General features: G+C 43.3%; 2 protein-coding genes across 4 annotated transcripts; one reads left to right on the plus strand and one right to left on the minus strand.

The window, feature by feature from the left end:
* Positions 1-33: 33 nt before the first annotated feature.
* apoob (apolipoprotein O, b) lies at positions 34-6,873 on the plus strand. 2 transcript variants are annotated; one of them, XM_056584120.1, is made up of 9 exons: positions 34-98; positions 486-596; positions 683-805; positions 2,260-2,292; positions 3,586-3,640; positions 3,965-4,060; positions 4,696-4,787; positions 5,110-5,199; positions 5,709-6,873. In XM_056584120.1, the coding sequence occupies exons 1-9, from the start codon at positions 84-86 to the stop codon at positions 5,757-5,759; spliced, it is 666 nt and encodes a 221-aa protein (XP_056440095.1). In that variant the 5' UTR covers positions 34-83; the 3' UTR covers positions 5,760-6,873. The 2 variants fall into 2 exon arrangements, with proteins under 2 accessions (XP_056440095.1, XP_056440096.1); XM_056584121.1 differs by having other exon boundaries at positions 61-138.
* Positions 6,874-11,991: 5,118 nt separating this feature from the next.
* On the minus strand, positions 11,992-15,818 carry LOC130377549 (diamine acetyltransferase 1-like). Of its 2 annotated transcripts, none has more exons than XM_056584707.1 (7): positions 15,610-15,818; positions 14,423-14,527; positions 13,888-13,939; positions 13,700-13,780; positions 13,192-13,293; positions 13,041-13,081; positions 11,992-12,832 (listed from the first exon to the last, which is right to left on the minus strand). In XM_056584707.1, exons 2-7 carry the CDS (start codon positions 14,480-14,482, stop codon positions 12,662-12,664), a joined length of 507 nt encoding a protein of 168 aa, XP_056440682.1. In that variant the 5' UTR covers positions 14,483-14,527; positions 15,610-15,818; the 3' UTR covers positions 11,992-12,661. The 2 variants fall into 2 exon arrangements, with proteins under 2 accessions (XP_056440682.1, XP_056440681.1); XM_056584706.1 differs by having other exon boundaries at positions 14,423-14,660; positions 15,610-15,626.
* Positions 15,819-19,444: the final 3,626 nt, after the last annotated feature.

Consider the following 19,444-nt stretch of genomic DNA (forward strand, 5'->3'; position numbering starts at 1 on the left):
AGTGTTGCGCCCTTTACATGACGTCAGATGCTTGTTCTCGGCTCTGCGGCTTGCCGTAGTGGAGTCTTATCAGGGGAAGCAAAATGTCTGCGAGACTGGTAATGGTTCAAGTTCATTCACATTTTAACTATAATAACGGTACTGTCATTTTATTTGAATGAATAAACAAACCTTAATGTATTTGGGTATCGTAGAGATGCCTTGAAAGTAGCCACGCTAATGTGGCATAGTGAATCATAGTGCTAAATTTGCCAACTGCTAACATTAGCTACACCTTTTGTGAAGCTAAACAAGAGTACACGGTTCATAATTCAGGAGCTCTGACAGTCATTATGCCAACAACGAGCTGAATTACTGTTCTATTTTGTAGCATAATTATATTTCTGATCAAGCATTTATACCGCTAGAAAATCCTTTGCACTGCGTAGTCCACACGTCTGTCTGAAAGCCCGTTTGTAATGTCAACCACCACCGTCCGCCACCAGATGGCGCTGCCGCTCGCCGGCTCCGGGCTGATGGGGATGATGGTCGGGACTGTGTTCGCTGCCGGGGAAGGGAAGAGTAAAAGCTCAGGGACACTTTTCAGGATCGATGAGGTGGGCTTGCGTCAGACTCCTAATCATTGCTGTGCCTTATGATTTTGATTGCATACAAATTCATCTAATTACCTTTTTTGTCGCAGTTGCCATCTTTGTATACTACGCCAGAGCCACAGTCCAGATTCACTGACCCCGAGCCAGGCCAGCTGGAGCACGGTGTTGCAGCCCTGAGAGAAATGGTGGAGCCATACACCAGCCAGCTCCAGGTACAACTTCAGTCACGGCAAATTACATGACAACTATTACATGAACACAAAGTGACAGGCCCTTACGAACCATTATATTGTGGAGAGTCTATACAGTTAAAGTAGTATGGTTGTAGGGCTGGGCGATATTGCAAGAAATATTATCACGATTAACTTTTCTATTTTGATCGATATCGATATTAATCACGATATATGATTTGAAACTGCTGAAGCCTGAAGAAACTAGAGTGTTCATTAGTTAAACCATACTTTTTTGTTGATTACCATATTTGTGATAAGGGAACATTTAATCACATTTCAATATCAACATTTAACTTCACAAATGTGTTTTATCTGCTTCCAACAGAACAATATAAGGTAGCTTGCCTTGTAACCTATTGAAAATAATGTAAATAAAAATAAAAGCTCTGACTTCTTTCACATTAAACTCCTTTGTCAGGGCTTCAGAAAACATCTTAAATCTTGTAGAGGCACAACCAATACATAAAAAGTAAAAAAGTGGATGAACAAAGGCCCTGGCACATGAACTGAACTTTAATATATAAAATATGAACTACATATTGCTCGCGTAAGTGCAAAATGAAAACATTGAAAACCAGATATTATGCTACATAAAATAATGTGTTTAAAACTAAAAGATCTGTGAGTGACTATCACATCAAACTCCTTTGGCAGGGAGGCAACAATCTCAAATGTTTGTAGAGGTTTATTTCTGCTGTTAGATTTTTATTTTTATTTTTTTACTTTATTTTTATTTATTTTTAATATCGAGCATTTATGTCTAATGCTTATCGTCGTAATCGACGTGAGTTTTATCGCGATTAATAATCGTAATCGAATTATTGCCCAGCCCTATATTGTTGTACTTGTATCTCTTTCGCCTCTGATTCCACGGTGACTGAGCTGCTTGCAAGCCTTCTTGGCAGGTTCCTCAGACTCCACTTTGATATGTACCTGACGTGGAATAATCAAATTATTATTTTGATCATTTGTTTTGATGGGCCCACGATATGGGTGTGTGTATGTTTGTGTGTGTGAAAGATGTGTCAGATGCGTTGCTTCTTGTTGGAAGACATGCTGTACTTAAGTGCCATACTGAAACAAACTGCTGCTGTTGTTATTATTAAATGTTATATCATAATCACAAGACCTAATCATGAGTTTTATTTATCGTTATATCATATGATCTAAACAAGGTATTAAAAATCGTCAAATCACTTAGACATAACATGGGTATTATTTCGACAAATCAAAAAGACTTAACATGGGTATTAACTATTATTATATCAAATGACCTAAACATGGTATTATATATTTTTACATCATGTAAACATGGATATTATTTGTCTAAATGGTGGTTTGTGTGTCATCTCCTGTATTCATCATTACCTTTCTCTCCCTCTCTCTCTCTCTCTCTCTCTCTCTCTCTCTCTCTCTCTCTCTTTCTCTCTCAGAAAACCAGTCTTTCTGCCAGGGGGAAAGTGGAGGTAAATGTCTGTTTCCTGCAACATATACTGTACATCCTGTCAGCTACAAAATGTCTTTCTTTTTAAGCTTTAATGTCATATGAGTAGTAGTAGTAGAACATTAGAGTATTATTTCAAGCTACTTCCCGGTTTCAGCCCATATAACCATTACACAACCTACTATTAATTAAAGATACAAATTACGCATCCAATTTTAATTTGCTACCAGTTTTCCTCATTGTGTTTGCTAGCCAAGTGTGGTTTTTTTGTACGTTTCGCCCGTGTTGCAAGGCGTCGTTGGTCTCCTGTTACAAAACACACCCAAACCATCTGGGAGGTTCTTAAACCCTAGAGAACGTGTCGTACCGCGCTGTGCATGACCCCTCCTCCTCTCCTCCACTAGAGGTCAAACCAACCCACCGTCCTCATCTGATTGGGCTATTTTGTAGAAAAAATGTAATTATAGAATTTGTATTGAATAATTGTCTTTATTTATAGTGCACTGTTTCTCCACATCTGGAGTGGCTTTCTATCCTCTTCCACGTGATGATACTAGCAACCCCAGCCACTCACCCAGCTCGACCTTGGGAGCTAATAATAGATAAGTGTCGGCCCAGAGGAGCCGCTCCACTGGACTGAGAGGCCTGGAGGGCCTGGTGGGCTGTAGAACAAACCTGGACCCGACGTTTAGAGGTTACAGGCCCCCGGGGGGGGGGGGGGGGGGGGGGGTGTTGTGTGGCCTCCATTGAGAGCTAGTGTGTTAAAGTTGACCGTCACACTAGAGGCTTCATCCATGCCATGGAACGCACACGGGGGGGGGGGGGAGGTGAACCCTGTCCCAGCAGGGGCACTTCCGCCTGCGGGTTTCAAGCGAGGCAACCTGAGCGGTCGTCGTAAAGGTTTTTGAAAGAAAAGGGCCACCTTAGGTTCTGTAGCAGCAAGAGTGAACAACGCTAGGGCGGGCAGCGGATAGGAGACGAACGCCCTGCTAAAGTAGCAGACGTAGCAGACTTCTTGTAATCGAATGGAAAGAGAAATTTACCCACAACGTGATTTTCAGGTTTACTTGTGCTATAATGCAGCTTGATTGACAGTTTGATCCTGTGTTTAGGTCACCTCCTTAACCATTTTAGGCTGAACCTTATTATCAGTAATATTATCTACCACAGATAATAATATCCCTGATTACCTGTGGTTCAGGGTTTTATGGCTGATTGGTTGGTTTGTTTTTAAATGTGATCTGCTCTGTTGTGTTCCACGGGGCGCTGTGATTGGTCCCTTTGCTGGATGGCTGTGATTTCCCAATGGCAACAGGAGGTTTATAAAACAGTGGAGCCCACCGTGAATGGTACCATCAGGACAGTCAAAGGTAAAATGAACACACGCCCACACACACACACACACACACACACACACACACACACACACACACACACACACACACACACACACACACACACACACACACACAGTTCATCCTGAAGTCTGATAATTGTATTAGTAATATAAGTCGATGTTATGAGTAATGTAATCTGCTTGACAGATGTGTCCCTTCCACTGTTACGTTCACAGTAGGGCCCCCCCCAGCCACAATAAGAGCGGAGGCACTAAGGTATTGTCAAGGTGCTTGGGATAAAAGCGTCCACACCACCGGGCGTATATTATTATTCCTCTCTCTTTTCTCTCTCTCCAGATGTATACCAGTATCTGAGCGACCCACCCCCTGAGCTCTACCCCAGTGTAGGAGTGGTCGGATTCTCTGGCTTCCTGGGGCTCTTCCTGGCCAAAGGTACGAACTGCAGCCCCCAAACCCCTCGCTCCCGAAGGTCAAAGCCCTCACAGTGGAGCTAGGGTCTCTCCCTTCTCCCTCAGACATGCCTCACACACGTCCTGTTCTCGCCTGTTAGCCGGACCCAGTTCTGACCTGATACTAAACCTGGTACTTGGCTCAAGACCCGGAAGAGGGCTTTTATTTTCCATAAAACTGAATTACCACCTGACTTCCTGCGTGCGTGCACGGCCAGTATTACACACAGTATTACACACCGATTGCAATAGAGTCAATGGGAGCTTGAGAGCAATCCTGCCAGGAAAGTATTTGCCTCCTTGAGCAGTGAGGTAGTGGTTTGCATTCCAAACATGACTCAGCAGAATTTATTGGCGTCAGACTGACGATGCTTTTCTATTTGGTAAGGAGCCAAAAATAATTATTTCCCTTCCCTCCCTTATTTACTCAAAAAATGTTCTCTCTCTCTCTCTCTCTCTCTTTCTCTTTCTTTCTCTTTCTCTTTCTTTCTTTCTCTTTCTTTCTCTTTCTCTTTCTTTTTCTTTCTCTTTCTTTCTCTTTCTCTCTCTCTTTCTCTTTCTCTCTCTCTTTCTCTTTCTCTCTTTCTTTCTCTCTCTCTCTCTCTCTCTCTCTCTCAGGTTCCAAGGTGAAGCGGCTGGTGTTTCCAGTCAGCTTGATGGCTTTGACTGCATCCATGTTCTATCCTCAACAGGCTGCTAACCTATTCAAGGTGTGTGTAGTGCATATTTGAGGTTTGAACCCTCTTTTAGCTATTACACAACACAGGTTCTCTTCTAGGTGTAATATAACATTGAACATACATTGTTTTTTATCCTCAAACCAACGGTGGTCCACCATACTTGGTCTTAAATCCTGTGATTCTTCCTTTACCGTTCCATGAGTTATCTTTGGTCTGCTAAGCGTCCTTCAGAAGGCAGCAGGTGAAGGCCTCTCACAGGAGGACCAGAGGGGGCCGGCGGCTCGGTGAAAGCCGTCGGTGGGGGCCGCAGACTCTATGATGTGTTGATGCCAGTTCACGGTCTGTCCACCAGGGGAGCAGGGACTCTGTGCTGGGCTGGGGGCGGCAGGGACGGACCACCCTGGAGGAGCTCTGGAAGGAGCCCCCCTTCCTGAAGAAGAAGGTAGGTCCTCTCATCCAGCCCTCGCTCTGGTCCAGACAGAGGTTTAAAGTTTAAAAAAATATATTATCTATATTTGGTAATCCTACGTTTCTTAAGACGAGCGGAATTATTGACCTTTTCTTCTTCATGACTATAATTAGAACAAGAGCTTTCTTTCTGGAAGGAGGTAGTTGGAATTGCCGAAGCTAAATCCACACCCTGAACTTTGACTTTTTCGTTTTTGTCAAATGATAGAATCAAATCAGTTACTCAGTAAAAAAATATCTCAGTTGTCCGAATGTGTTTTATCTAAAAAAAAATACGTCTTGCTTTTGGTAGAAAATCCCCCATCAACCATCACAGATAAAAAAAAAAAAAACACCCAACAGCAACACTGGGATAAATAAGCGAGTAGTCCCAGGTGTTGTGGGAGTGAGGGCTGTGTTCGTGGACCACCACAGTGCAGACTGCCTCTGGGCGGTCGGAGCTCACGCTGCCTTCTTCTCTCTCTGTCCTCTCTGTTCTCACAGACGGAGAAGAAGGAGAAGCCAATTGAGGAGAAGGACGCCCCATCCAGCTGAGGGGGACATGCACAAACACATACACACACACGCGCCAATATTGGTGCACACACACAGACACAGACACACACACACACACACCCACACACACGCCTGATGGAACTGTCCTTAATTTTAGTGATTTCATGTCTCACTCAAACAAGTGTTTGGGAATGTTAATAATAATATATTCGCCAAATCTTGGCAGGCCGCTTGTGTCCGCCGTAGGAAAATTAGAGGGACGGTAGCTGTTGCTGATGTGTCGTTTGTGTTTGAGTTTCTTGGTGATGTTATTCCCATCACTGCCATGTTGCACTAACCCCCCGCACCCTTTTTTGTCATGTTTTTGTCATATTTTTGCCACTATTGATGCATCACCATGAGACCGTATACGGTAGAGGACGGGCCGACTGCCCACACCTCCGCTGGTTGCATTACGTTGAATGTAAACTAAGTTAAAGTCTGTGTAATTATCTGTTAATCTATTATGAGGACATATATGGCCCTACTACAGCCCCCCCTCCCACTCCCCAAATACACTGTTGCCAAATCATGCATCCGGTTCTTTACTTTTATTTAATGCCGGCCACTCTTCTGTGATCCATGGCCAGTACCAAGGCATGCGTGGGAGGTATCCTAGTCTACACTAGAGATTAGTCTCGTTGGAATACAGCTGACTGATTGTGCCAACACAAGCAGTGAAGAGTGTATTTCAGTAATCCGATGACGTCTTCTCTTTCTTCTTTTTTCCCGTGAAGCAGGAAGGGGAAAGGTTTAGATAAACCTTTCTGTATGGCACGCACGACTTTCTAGCAATTGTTGAGGTAACTTGAAGGGGGTGAATAAAGCAAAGCGGGGGAACCACAGCGAATGCATGGGAGGAAATGCAGGCCGCATAGGTCAGGCTGTTTGCTATGCGGGTCTGGTCTGCCTCTAGGAGTAAGGCCTGCCCTTCCTTCAGCTGCCTCTCAGCCACAGAGAGCCAGAGCTGAAGGAAAGTTGTAGCTCCACTCACAGAGCAGTCAATCTGTATTTTGCTTTCCAGAGCTGGGTGTGTGTGTTCTTTGAGAGAGAGAGAGAGAGAGAGAGAGAGAGAGAGAGAGAGAGAGAGAGAGAGAGAGAGAGAGAGAGAGAGAGAGAGAGAGAGAGAGAGAGAGAGAGAGAGAGAGAGAGAGAGAGAGAGAGAGAGAGAGAGAGAGAGAGAGAGAGAGAGAGAGAGAGAGAGAGAGAGAGAGAGAGAGAGAGAGAGAGAGAGAGAGAGAGGTGTACTGTCTGTAGCATCCTTGATTCAAGATGCTATTTTTAATAATGGGAGTCAATTTACAGAACATGTCACATTGAGAGGAACATTGAGTCAACCGTTGCTGTTAACTGTGTGACTAGGATTTCAAAAGGTTGAAAGTGGCACTTGACCCATATTTTTGTTTCTTTTATGTTCCTCAACACCCATGCAGCTACTGAAACAAATTCAAGTTTTCAAATTGTTATTCTCATACTTGTAAGGATAACTTTGAATAAAACAATCGCTGTTAATCATGTAGTTTATGATGATCTTTATTCCCATTTATTCAACACACACACGCACACACATGTGACCTCTTCTCGGCAGGTTGCTTATGCTAATGTATGAACCATGAGTCTAAAAGACTAATATGATCATTACTGAAGAGAGAATTAGAAAATATTATTTTGCGATTTGTCATCGAACTGCCGGCTGCAAGACATTTCAAATCACAACCACATGCAAGAGGAAGGATATTAAATGGACTCATTTAGTAGACAGTGAAGTAATGGGTTGTGGAGGTGCTTTAATAAAAATGAATTTAAAATATATACCTTTATTTACAATTATGGATTCACTAAAACACAAAATAACAAATATAAATATGTTTTAGGAAGGGCACTGGCTCCAAATTGTTGTCCTACCACTAGCCAATGGCAGATTAATTTGACCATTTGGCAAAGGGGATGCATATTAAAGTGGCATGTGTAAGATTGAGCCTTTTCCAGCTGGTAGGCGGGCGACTTTCCTATTAAAGAATGCTTTTATTATGGCCCCTCTGACTGGCAGTGGCGCTGACGTGACCTGGCGTAGCTCGCCTGGATGTGTTGAATGGGAAGGGTTGGGACTGTCAGTCATATGATTCTTGTAAACAAAGCAAAAGTGAGGTAGGTGCTGCCCTGCATTTATAACATTATTGAAATCACTGGGTGATTTTAAACTATAAATCCTGTTATTCTAAGTATTCATATGTTCCCTTTGACCCCTGCTCACTTCTGCTGTTCTGTTGAGCAAATAAAACGGTGTTGCTCTTGTCGGACGCTGCACGGTCTCTGTGAGGAGAAGAAAGAAGAATCTGAAAGAATTAATTGTTTTCTGAACCCATTCAGATATTTCCCTTCCCCTGTGGTCTGTGTGTCTGGCTCCCCTGTGCACAATAGATAAATGAAGAGCCCCCCTCCCCCGGATTCTGAGGTTGACGTCACTCAGTTGTTGACGTCACTCAGTTGTTTTTTTTCAGTTGTTATTTTACACACAATGCCTCAGTGACTTGACGCTGAATATTCCCCAGGAAGTCTTGTTTTGTGTCTCGTGGTGTCTTGTATCCAGGATGCATCATAACAATCCTAAACTACCTCTGGAACAGCCTCCTAATATGGCATCATCTGACCCTCCACTGATAACTCCACGCTTCCTTCCGAGACCCTCTATGTAGAAATAAATATTATTTTGCTGAAAAAAAGCATTAAAAAGGTAAGCATCCAAAAGGTTGTTTGTTGTGAATGAACCAAAGTATTAAAATCAACGCTACATTCAAATCTACTTCTACAGAAACACATAAAAAACTAATTTGTGTATGTATGTATGCCATGAAACGGCATTTATACATGTTGATACCATAATATGTGGCTGCCTTGTGACGGAATGAGAGCATCAGGTATTCAACCCTTGAAGCAAACGGAAAGGACAGCAGCGTAACATTACAGCCCGTCAGTGCAATCGCAGAGGATGTCAGCGCACCGCTCGTGTTCCTGGGCACAGCCTTGGAAACAGGAAACCGGGCAAAGCACTCCCAGTGCATTCATTATCCCTTCACATTCTACAGGTAGACTCCACGAGAGAGAGAGAGAGAGAGAGAGAGAGAGAGAGAGAGAGAGAGAGAGAGAGAGAGAGAGAGAGAGAGAGAGAGAGAGAGAGAGAGAGAGAGAGAGAGAGAGAGAGAGAGAGAGAGAGAGAGAGAGAGAGAGAGAGAGAGAGAGAGAGAGAGGCTGTCCTCAAACTACTGACGGAAACTCCCTGCGAGGATGGACAGCACATGATATACTGTCATCCCCAATTCTCCAAATTCAGCCATTGTGCATTATTATCTAGTAATGTGTACAAGTACACCAAGCAAGAACCTGGAATAACGTGCAGCAGGAAACCATGTGGCACACAAAGCTAATCCATAAATGTAACGTGTGATATTCATTGGTAGATTTTGCCACATAGTTTGAAAGTGATCAAGGCCTTGAGCCATATCATTAACTCTGTATTGTCTGATTTCATGCTACAATGCATACAAACGTAGAGGCCTACTTGTAAAATGATATCAGCCCCCTCCTCAACTGTCCTCACAATAGCTGAGCAATTTTCATCATCGCACTATTTAACTACCCATCCCTTTTCAGCCGAACCACAATCTGGTTATTTTATGTTCATTCATTTTGAATGTTGGTTTCGGTGAGATGGACGCCACGCTGCAAGTTAATATTTCCCACAGAGTTGCTGTTTGTGAGGAACATGGGACATTGTAGGACCCATGGAAAATATTTCTTTCCCCCTGCTCAGTCGTTCACCTCATCTCCCCTCACCGAACCCTCGGCCTCCGCAGATCGCCCGCCTGCATCCTCTGCTGTTATGTACCTAGGGGTGTCGTCCCTTAGGTAACTAAATAAATGAACCAGTTGACAACTGGAACCCTCTAGTTAAGCACACTGGGATCACTACACTAGCATGAGAACAGAGAGCGTGAGAGAGAACAGAGAAAGGAGAAACTGGAACAAAACGGTTCACAGCGTTAATAGAGCATGTGACTTAAAGTGTGCAACTAGGGTTAGGGTTAGATAAGATGGTAGGACAAGGCCGAGAGCTTTGAAATAAACTTGTCATCGCTACACAGATGGCACTCAAGCCAGACGGAACTTCCTGTGTGTGTGTTGTTTGTGTGTTTGTGGGGGTGGGGGTGTGTTTATGGGCGTGAATGCGGATGTGGATTCCGCACCCACCACAGCTGCTGTCTAATGTTTGCATCCCATTGTCCCCGTTGAAATTGTGTGTGTGTGTGTGTGTGGGGGGGGGGGGGGGGGACATGAAATATGATTTCATGTTCATATAGAGACAACCATGTTATGTGAATCGTTGTTTGTGAATTGCAAAAAATATATATATGCCTAGCATTTGCATTGTGATGTTATTTGAACTGTGCCTTCAACCAGGCCCAGCAAGTGGCTAATGCAAATATTTCCTAGACTTTAAGGGGTAGGCAATATGTATTCCACTGCAGCAAAATAGGTGTTTAAGGGGCTGGGCCGTCTGGGGTCCAAAATATATATGCCTAGCATTTGCATTAGAATTGTTGAACCGAAAACCAGTTAGACACAGTCTTACTGAAATCGTCATACGTTTAGCAGCACCCAGTTTTGTATGTATTGTAATCGCTACTAGCCTCACATAAGGAGGCCTCGCATAACACACACACACACACACACGGCAGATAATGAAATGAGACCCATTGTAATAAACATGTTACATGACAAGCCTCCACAACACTGCTCCATAACACATCACAGCGAGCCGCACAACCACAGCACAACTATGCACGCGGCGCAGCAGAGCTCTAAAAGGCCTACGCAGACGTGTATTCTAACTTGTAGAAACTTGTGATGGTGTGTGTCCCACACACACAACCACTCACAAACAAGAACATTAATTTTATTATCCTAATTATTTGGTCTTCTGTCTGGTTGGGGTGATTGCCTGGTTTTGTGTTTGATTGCGGCTGGTAGTTTTGCAGATGTTTTCCATTCTGCACTTATGGTGTTGCAACGGATCAATGCTTATGATAAAGACACCCTAATACCTTGATATACATGTACGTTTTGACCCAACCAATTGATCTGCTGATAACTTTAAATGAAAAGATATGTGAACAAAAAGAAAATAAGAACAGAAAAGCCACATCCGAAGTTGACCAGCACACCATCATTTGGATGATGTATGGTAGATAAATGCAACCATGTGCTGTTAGACCTCCTCAGACTTGATGAAGACTGCAAGTCAAGGTGCTGAGACGTAAACAACCTATTCCTTGAGCTATCTTAAACACCCAGTCTCAGATTCAGAAGAAAAACAATAGCCCGATCTGGTATTACAGGATTGGCTCATTCAGGTCCTCCCTTCAACTGTAGCTCTGCAGCCCGCGGCCAATCAGGCCTTTCATTCTACAGAGCCTGCTCGTCCTCCCACTGAAGCTGTATCGGGTCCGGTCATAGAAGGACGCCGTGAGCGAGTCTGAGAAACACTTATCTGCTGGGTGCACACCAGCGGCTTGGCAACAGAGACATTGTTATGCTGAGCCCTCTTCCATTTTACAATCACATTCCCTGTTTTGCCTCGGTCTATATTTTCATTGTGATGAGCTGTGCCGTCAACCAGGCCCAGCGAGTGGCTAATGCAAATGTTTCCTAGACTTTAAGGGGTAGGCAATATGTATTCCACTGTAGCAAAATATGTTTAGTATTGTGCTGCTTTGCTGGCCGTGGCCGGTCTGAGGACAAACACTTTGAGCGTATTCATTCATCTCGACCTACCCAATTGGTTTCCGGTCTGCTTAACTTCAAGCGAGTCTTTCGGGCCTCTAGCGTCCGGGCCCATTCAGGAACCCGCCTTCCCCAGTCTCATACAAGAGGGGAACATAGACACACTCCCATGGACGTATCCACCCCGAGACATTCATTGTCCCTAAAGCAACGTTCAGGATCCTAGTATTATTTAGAAAAATATAAAAAAGTCATGACAAAACAAGCTCGTTTCTGTAATGAGTTGTCAATAAAGATGTCTGCCAAAGCCACGAGACGATACAATTCTATGAGCAGAGGGGCCAGATGCCAGCAATTACTTGTTGTCCAGTTAACAATGCAGACTGGCAATTGCATTGTTAACTGATGGCTCCCGACATCAATTAACATGAAAAACATACATAAAGCGACAGCAGAGAATGAGAGCTTACGAACACAACATCTGTGGCTTATCAGAATAAACTTTATTGGCAAACTACACATAACAAAACTAATGTGCTCCAACAATCAAGAATAAGTAATAAAATCTGTCCATCATGACGGGTTAACAAAAAAAGGTATACATGGAATATATAAAAAGGAAAGTATAAGGTTAACGCTAAATTAAGTGGTACATCTGAGGTAAGCAGAGCTCACTACATCTAAATATATATATATTTTAGGGATAATCAATGCCCTTTTGAGGCTACACTACGGTTTAAGTATTTTGACCTCTGTGCGAACGGAGAGGAAGGCCGGCTTGAGTCTTCCAACAGAGTCACGTGCACTAGAGAGTCTGGGCCCCCAAACCCCCCTTGAACTAGTAACCATGACCACCACGCCCGCTGGAGCCTAGCTCACGGCCCGTCAATCATGCATATCTTCTGCAAGTCACCCACGCTTCCTGAGAATTGTATCCTGTAAACATGTGTCAATACGTGACGCATACGACCAAACTAGCTTAGGAAACGACACAGGGACCCCAGCTCTACGTCCATGTCTCTGGTATGACTCCTGCCATGATGACCCCTTCCTCCTCCTCCTCCCCATCTTCCTCCTCCTTCTCGTTGTGTACTGGAGTCCGGTGGGGGGGAGGGGCCAGCTCACGCGGGTGCCGCCATCTTGAGGAGGCTGTCCTTGCCGAAGCGGAACAGACGCCAGCCCTCCTCCTTGGACAGGTCTTCAGCGCCGCGCCGCTTGTAGAACTCGATGGATGAGCGGTTGTCCTTGGCAACGATGAAGTGCATATTGCTGCAGCGCGTCTTCATCGCCAACTGAGGGTGGACAGAGAGGAGGGAGGCAGCAAGAACGAGGGGTTAGCGATAGGAAGCCAGAGTGAATGCATTGCATGAGGGGTACTTTTCCACAGTACTTTTCCACTGCAATTGTAAAGCTATAAACAGGGACTAATCTGTGGGTAGTCTCTGATCTGGGCTATTTCTGATGTTATATAGTTTTTTGAAACAATCGCACCATACTCACCTGACTTAGGAGCTTCAAGATCTCAGAACCGATGCCTTTTCCTTAAGGAAACAAGTACAAAAATATACAGTCAAACATTTTACAAACGCAACTGAACGGCTGTAGGGTCTAAGTGAGGGTGAATGTTATGATAGGGCCTGCCCTGCTTTACCTCTGAACTCCTCGACAACAAAGAAGTCTTCGAGGTAGAGGAGCTTGCCGGTCCAGGGATCATAGGTGAAGTAGTACATGGCGAACCCGATCACCTTTGGTTCTGTGGAGGCGAAAAGTAAACGGGAAATCATGTGAGACAAGGGTCTTCCACGAGGACCCTCTCTAAACATGGCTTGTTGAGCTGTGGATGCAAGAAAACATTTATTTTGCCCCGGTTTTAATATGTGTCTTACATTGTTTTTGGTCATTTCTTGTAACCTTTTCCTTTTATTCTCTTTTAATGATTGTCTTTCGATGTTAGTAACGTGACTTCTTTGCGAAGCACTATGAATAGCCTTGTGTTTGAATGGTGCTATATGAATGAACTTGCCTTGCCTTACATGCAAATGTGAGGCAAACGGCCCATATACCAACTGGTGAGTGTTATGCGACATTTGTCTTTTAGCCCTTTCACATTTTTGATCACTGACGAGTTGCAAAACTATGGTAACAGGGACGGGTTATACCTTCGTTGCTTTGTTCTTCCTGCCATTCGGCGAGAATGCACTGGTAAAACGGGTGTTCACCAAATCCATCCTCCAGAAGGTCTGGAACACAGGGAGGAACAAGCCTTTGTAAATCCTGGGCCAAGTTCTATAATAAGATCCTTGTACAAAGTACGTAGATTAAAGATCAAAGCCTTGTTGACGCTCACCTTTCTCGGTCAGCAACACTCGGCCTTCCATCTCTTCATATTTAGCCAGTTTCTGCAAGAGAGGAATTTTTGATGAGTTGGGTCCGTTGTTTATAAACAAAAGCTGATCTTGGAGCGTTGTCCATGACCTTTTCCATGGCCACACAGCCTAAACAAAGAGCCGATTGACCCCAGACTGACCAGAATCAGTGTCAAGGAAATTAGTGACTTGGTAAGAGGAGTTTCCGCAACGACCCGACTTCCTTTTGCTCCTCCAGTGAGCTTTCGACTGCCTTTGGAATTCGTTAAAAACCTCGAATTCCCTTTGATCTGAAATTGGAGATCTGGCCCTGCCACTACCCGTCTGCCTCGTCTAGGGGTCGCTAGACCCACCGACCCCATCAGTGGATAAAGCCAACTGCCTCTTCAGCACAACTTAAATACCAATTAATCCTACACACAAATGGACTTCAATTTCCCACGAGTACGAATCCTTGTTTTCAACGATATAGACATTTGAGCAAAGATAATTAACAGGCTTCTAACCGGTACATACCTTTATGAGTCGTAATATGGCAGGCACATCCCGGGGTTCAGCCTTCCGTAGTTTAAACATGTCCGTTTTCTTCTTTTACTCTTTTTACCTTTTCTGAGAAGTCCTCTGAAGAAGTGAAGCAAAAGATATTTCTTCATTCGCTTCGAGGGGCCTTACCCTCCACTAGCAGCCGGGGATCCTGACGCGTTTGTCGGGGAGAAGTGCATGCAGCAATGTGTCCCTGGTGGGTCTCAGTCAGCTGTGTGGTGGTGTCACGTTAAAATTGTACCGGGGGCGAAAATTGTACCGGCCTACGTCATCAGTTGTTGACAAATTCCAAACCTGCCTGGAATGTTCTTGAACATTCGCGCGTCGAATGACGTGGGAAGGTTCTTGAACATTCGCGAACTTTCATGCTCGTTCATTGCACTCCTTCATTGAGCGTGACAAGACAGGTTTTTGAAACCTGCTTTAAACACTCAGTTTACTTGCTAAATTCAATTAAACAATTCAATAAAATACAAATATAAAGTAAAAACAAGTGTTATCTAGCGATCCGTTATCTGTATTATGTTATTTCGTCTTTGGAAGCATGAGCCGAATGTTTTTTGAAACCTGCCCGGCAACGGACAACCCAATCAAATCAGTTGTCAAGTTGTCAACGACTGATGACGTAGGCCGGTACAATTTTCGCCCCCGGTACAATTTTAACATGACAGTGGCCGCTCTTTGTTTACGTCCTCTTTATAGACGCCTCCGCCGGGGTAGGCGGGGTCAGCTGAGGTGGCTCGAGCTCTCGGGTTTCCGACCAATCGAAACCGGGCACTAACGTGCGTCATCACGTTTGTTTGTTTATTTTCCTTCTCATTGTTACGTCCCACATCTAGGTCGAGCATCATTTTTACATCAATCCTTTTCTTACAAAAAATGATATTGCTGAATGTACGACGTTCCTAGTGTTGTGTGGGGACGTGAACAGTTTTGTTTTTAACTGTTCAAAACAAAATCAAGCATAGTGCAGAATATTGAATAGGAATTTTCTGTTTAAAAAGTGTGGCTGTGGTTATTTGTCATCTATTCAAACTGCGGCACACTTACACACACAATTTCTATACAATTTCCACAATCCTAATAAAACATAATAAATAAATCTAATTTAAAAAAAGTTAAAGTCATGGATAAGCCTTCACGGCATATCAACTACTTACCAATCAGTGTGTTCCTGTCCTTGCCAAGTGACCAGTAAAAGGTAAGAGAAGAGTCTCTATATATAGTCTTTATCGATGGTATTCGAAAACGCCCACAACATTTTTGCAAAGTCTTTTGCCCTTTTGCAGAGCCGCACCCGCGGTCGCCATGCGCCAATGGGATAAATAGTGGATATATAGTACTATATTGCTATTTATTGCGTTCATTTATTAAGGACTGAAACTGAAAACTGAATCGTCCACTTCTGGGATAATTAAAGTTAGCTGAATCTGAATCTTTATTGAGAAGATTCCCATGCCTAGGGATGGGAATCGAGAACCGGTTCTTGTTCAGAACTGGTTCCGAGTCAACCGATTCCTTGGAATAATAATAATAATAATAATAATAATAATAATAATACATTTAATTTAGAGGCGCCTTTCAAAACACCCAAGGTCACCTTACAGAGCATATAGTCATCATACATTTTTTAAAAAAACAACAAGACATTGTGGAAAAAATAAATAAATAAATAAATAAATAAATAAATAAATAAATAAATAAATAAATAAATAAATAAACATAAGCAATAAGAAATAAATAAAACAAAAACAAGACAAAACAAAACAAAAAACCAATCAAAACAGTGATCAGTTAGACGTTGTGTGCGAGTTTGAACAGGTGAGTTTTGAGTTGTGACTTGAAGGTTGAATTGAGTCTTGGAATCATTGGTATGGAGTTAGATTCATGCCAAAACCCGCACACCCGCAAAACGTGTTTTGCTCACGCATAACGATTCACACGCACACAAAACGTGTTTTACTCACGCAAAATGATACACACACACGCTCAGTGTGGTTTGCAAATACAAAACATCATTCACAAACGAATGCATTTTGCTTCAGAAACAAATACAGTATGTTTTACACAAAGTACAAAAAAAAATCCTTCAAGCACACAAAACCATTCTACAAGTACGGAACACGAAAGCTGCGCGTGGATCGGAATGCATTTGCACACGGCTCGGATTGCATTTGCGCACGGATCAGCAAGGCAGAAAATTAGTGCCAAAAGTCATGTGACAAATAAATGTCCTGTGATTGGTGGCGGTGTTGAGTCAGTTTAAGGCCGCCAGGACGATCTTTTTTCTCCCCAAAATCTTTATTTGATGCCGGCCAAACGTGTGTGGATTCAACTCCATACTATGAGACTTGCCGCCCCTTTGTCACGGAATCTGAATTGACGAACACAGAGATTGTGACATCCGTCAGCAACACGCAAGCTCTGTGTTCGCCAATCTACTTATCGAGTCTTAAAAACAAAATGGCGTCGACGGGTGATCTACTGATGGTATTGTGTGTATAAAATGTACTTTTTAATAAACAATCTGTACACTTATAAAGTTCTCAATGTCTCGTTTTATATCTTAAGACCCTTATTGTACTACCAAAGAAGTGTCGGGCTACTTCTAGCATTTTAAATGGTTTAAAATAGCGATTTAGTTTTTACCATAACCACTGCCCCCATTGTTCCAAGTTTATAGCGTTTTGATAGAATCGGCTAAAAACAGCCAACTGAAGAAAGCGTCTATATGCGTTTTTTGTGCTCCAAAACGAACGTTTCAACTCAAGCATCAAATAAAGATTTGGGGGAGAAAAAAGATCGTCCTGGCGGCCTTAAACTGACTCAACACCGCCACCTGCTGCTGTGTAGTATGAATCACAGGACATTTATTTATCACGTGACTTTTGGCACTAATTTTCCGCCTTGCTGATCCGTGCGCAAATGCAATCCGATCCGTGCGCAAATGTATTCCGATCCACGCGCAGCTTTCGTGTTCCGTACTTGAAGGATTTTTTTTGCACTTTGTGTAAAACATACTGTATTTGTTTCTGAAGCAAAATGCATTAGTTTGTGAATTATGTTTTGTATTTGCAAACCACACTGAGCGTGTGTGTGAATCATTTTGCGTGAGTAAAACACGTTTTGTGTGCGTGTGAATCGTTATGCGTGAGCAAAACACGTTTTGCGTGTGTGCGGGGTTTTGGCATGAATCTAACTCCATACACTGGCCGTTTCTCAATTCCTAGCACGCGTACTACGGACTCGATGACTTGCAAGCACGTACTTGGCAAGTCTGTACTTCAAGCACATACTTGCGAGCACGCGAGTACGTACCTGCGATTGGAACAGCAGCGGACTCGATGACGTCACCACCTCTGCTCGTCCGTTAACTGTGCCACGGCCTCATTTAGGCATAAACTACTGAACAATATAAACAAATGATATAAAACAAAATCCCAGCCTCTTTCATTTTCAAATAGTATGTAAATTTTCTGAATGAATAAAAATTGAAAAGATATGCGTGTCCTGTCATGTGTATAAGCTATACACACACGACTTTATATATATTTATATATTATCTTATATTATTATTATTATTATTATATTATATAAATATATATAAGTTAAGTAACTTAAGCTACAGTTGTGCGTCTTCTCCATATTGTCCGCCATCGTACTGAGTAACCCCTGACTGCAGCTCTCAGATCGAGGAGGAGCTAAATGTGGGCGGGTTTAAACGTTTAAGCCCGCCCACATTTAAGGAAAATTCCGCGCAGTAATTTACGCGCAGTAAATACGTTCTCCCGCTTTCGAGCGGAGGAGCTAAATGTGGGCGGGTCTAAACGTTTAACCCATGGTTTTATCCTCTCGGGCGCCATCTGGTGGCGGAGATCCGGCAGCACATTCTCAAACATCAATAGGCCTACAGCACAGCACAGGGCCCCTTTTCCCGAAAGCGTCGTTAGCCTAAGTGGATCGTGAAGTGCGTCGAAAGGGCATCGTAGAGTTTTCACCGCGTTTCCCGAAAGCATCATTGGGAACGTCGTAGCTAACGAGTACTCCAGGGGTGCTCGTAGGTACTCGTAGGACGCTAAGAGCATCGTCAGCTATAGCCTCAGTGGCGTCACCATCGGACCTTCCGTCTATTGGATGCGTTTTATTAAAACGCATTGCGCCTTTATGTTCTTAGTTTGGTAATTAATAAAGATTATTAATTAATTTATGAATAAAGATGTTAAAATGGCCAAAATAAAACGGGACAGTCCAGAAAATGTTTGCGCAGGCAGGGCACTCAAAATGTGTGAGAGAAAGTGGGGGGATTTGTGCAGACTGACATAGGCTACTCATAAAACGTAGCATAAAATAATGTAAAAATAAATAAATAAATTAAAACAATTAAAAAAAAGAAAAATAAAGAAATAAAAAAAATTAACAAAAAAAGAAAGAAATAAAAAAATGTATAGAAAACAAGCAAAGGAGCAGGCAAAAGGCTGGGATGAAGGCTGGGATGAATGTTTAGTGACATGAGGGAGGGTGGAGGGGGTTAAAAAAAAGTCTCAATCACTCTTCGACGCGCAAGAAAACCAGCCGCGTAGTTATGAGGGAGGCCGTCCTCACACCGATCTTCCTCATCGTCATCGTCCTCCGGTTCAAGCAATGCCACCCCAGCCTTAGCTGCAATGTTGTGCAACATAGCCGTCATGTATTCCACTGTAGCAAAATATGTTTAGTATTGTGCTGCTTTGCTAGCCGTGGCCGGTCTGAGCACAAACACTTTGAGCGTATTCATTCATCTCGACCTACCCAATTGGTTTCCGGTCTGCTTAACTTCAAGCGAGTCTCTCGGGCCTCTAGCGTCCGGGCCCATTCAGGAACCCGCCTTCCCCAGTCTCATACAAAGAGGGGAACATACACACTCCCATGGACGTATCCACCCCGAGACATTCATTGTCCCTAAAGCAACGTTCAGGATCCTAGTATTATTTAGAAAAATATAAAAAAGTCATGACA

Source organism: Gadus chalcogrammus, chromosome 23 (assembly GCF_026213295.1).
Source record: "Gadus chalcogrammus isolate NIFS_2021 chromosome 23, NIFS_Gcha_1.0, whole genome shotgun sequence".
Classification (NCBI taxonomy): Eukaryota; Metazoa; Chordata; class Actinopteri; order Gadiformes; family Gadidae; genus Gadus; species Gadus chalcogrammus.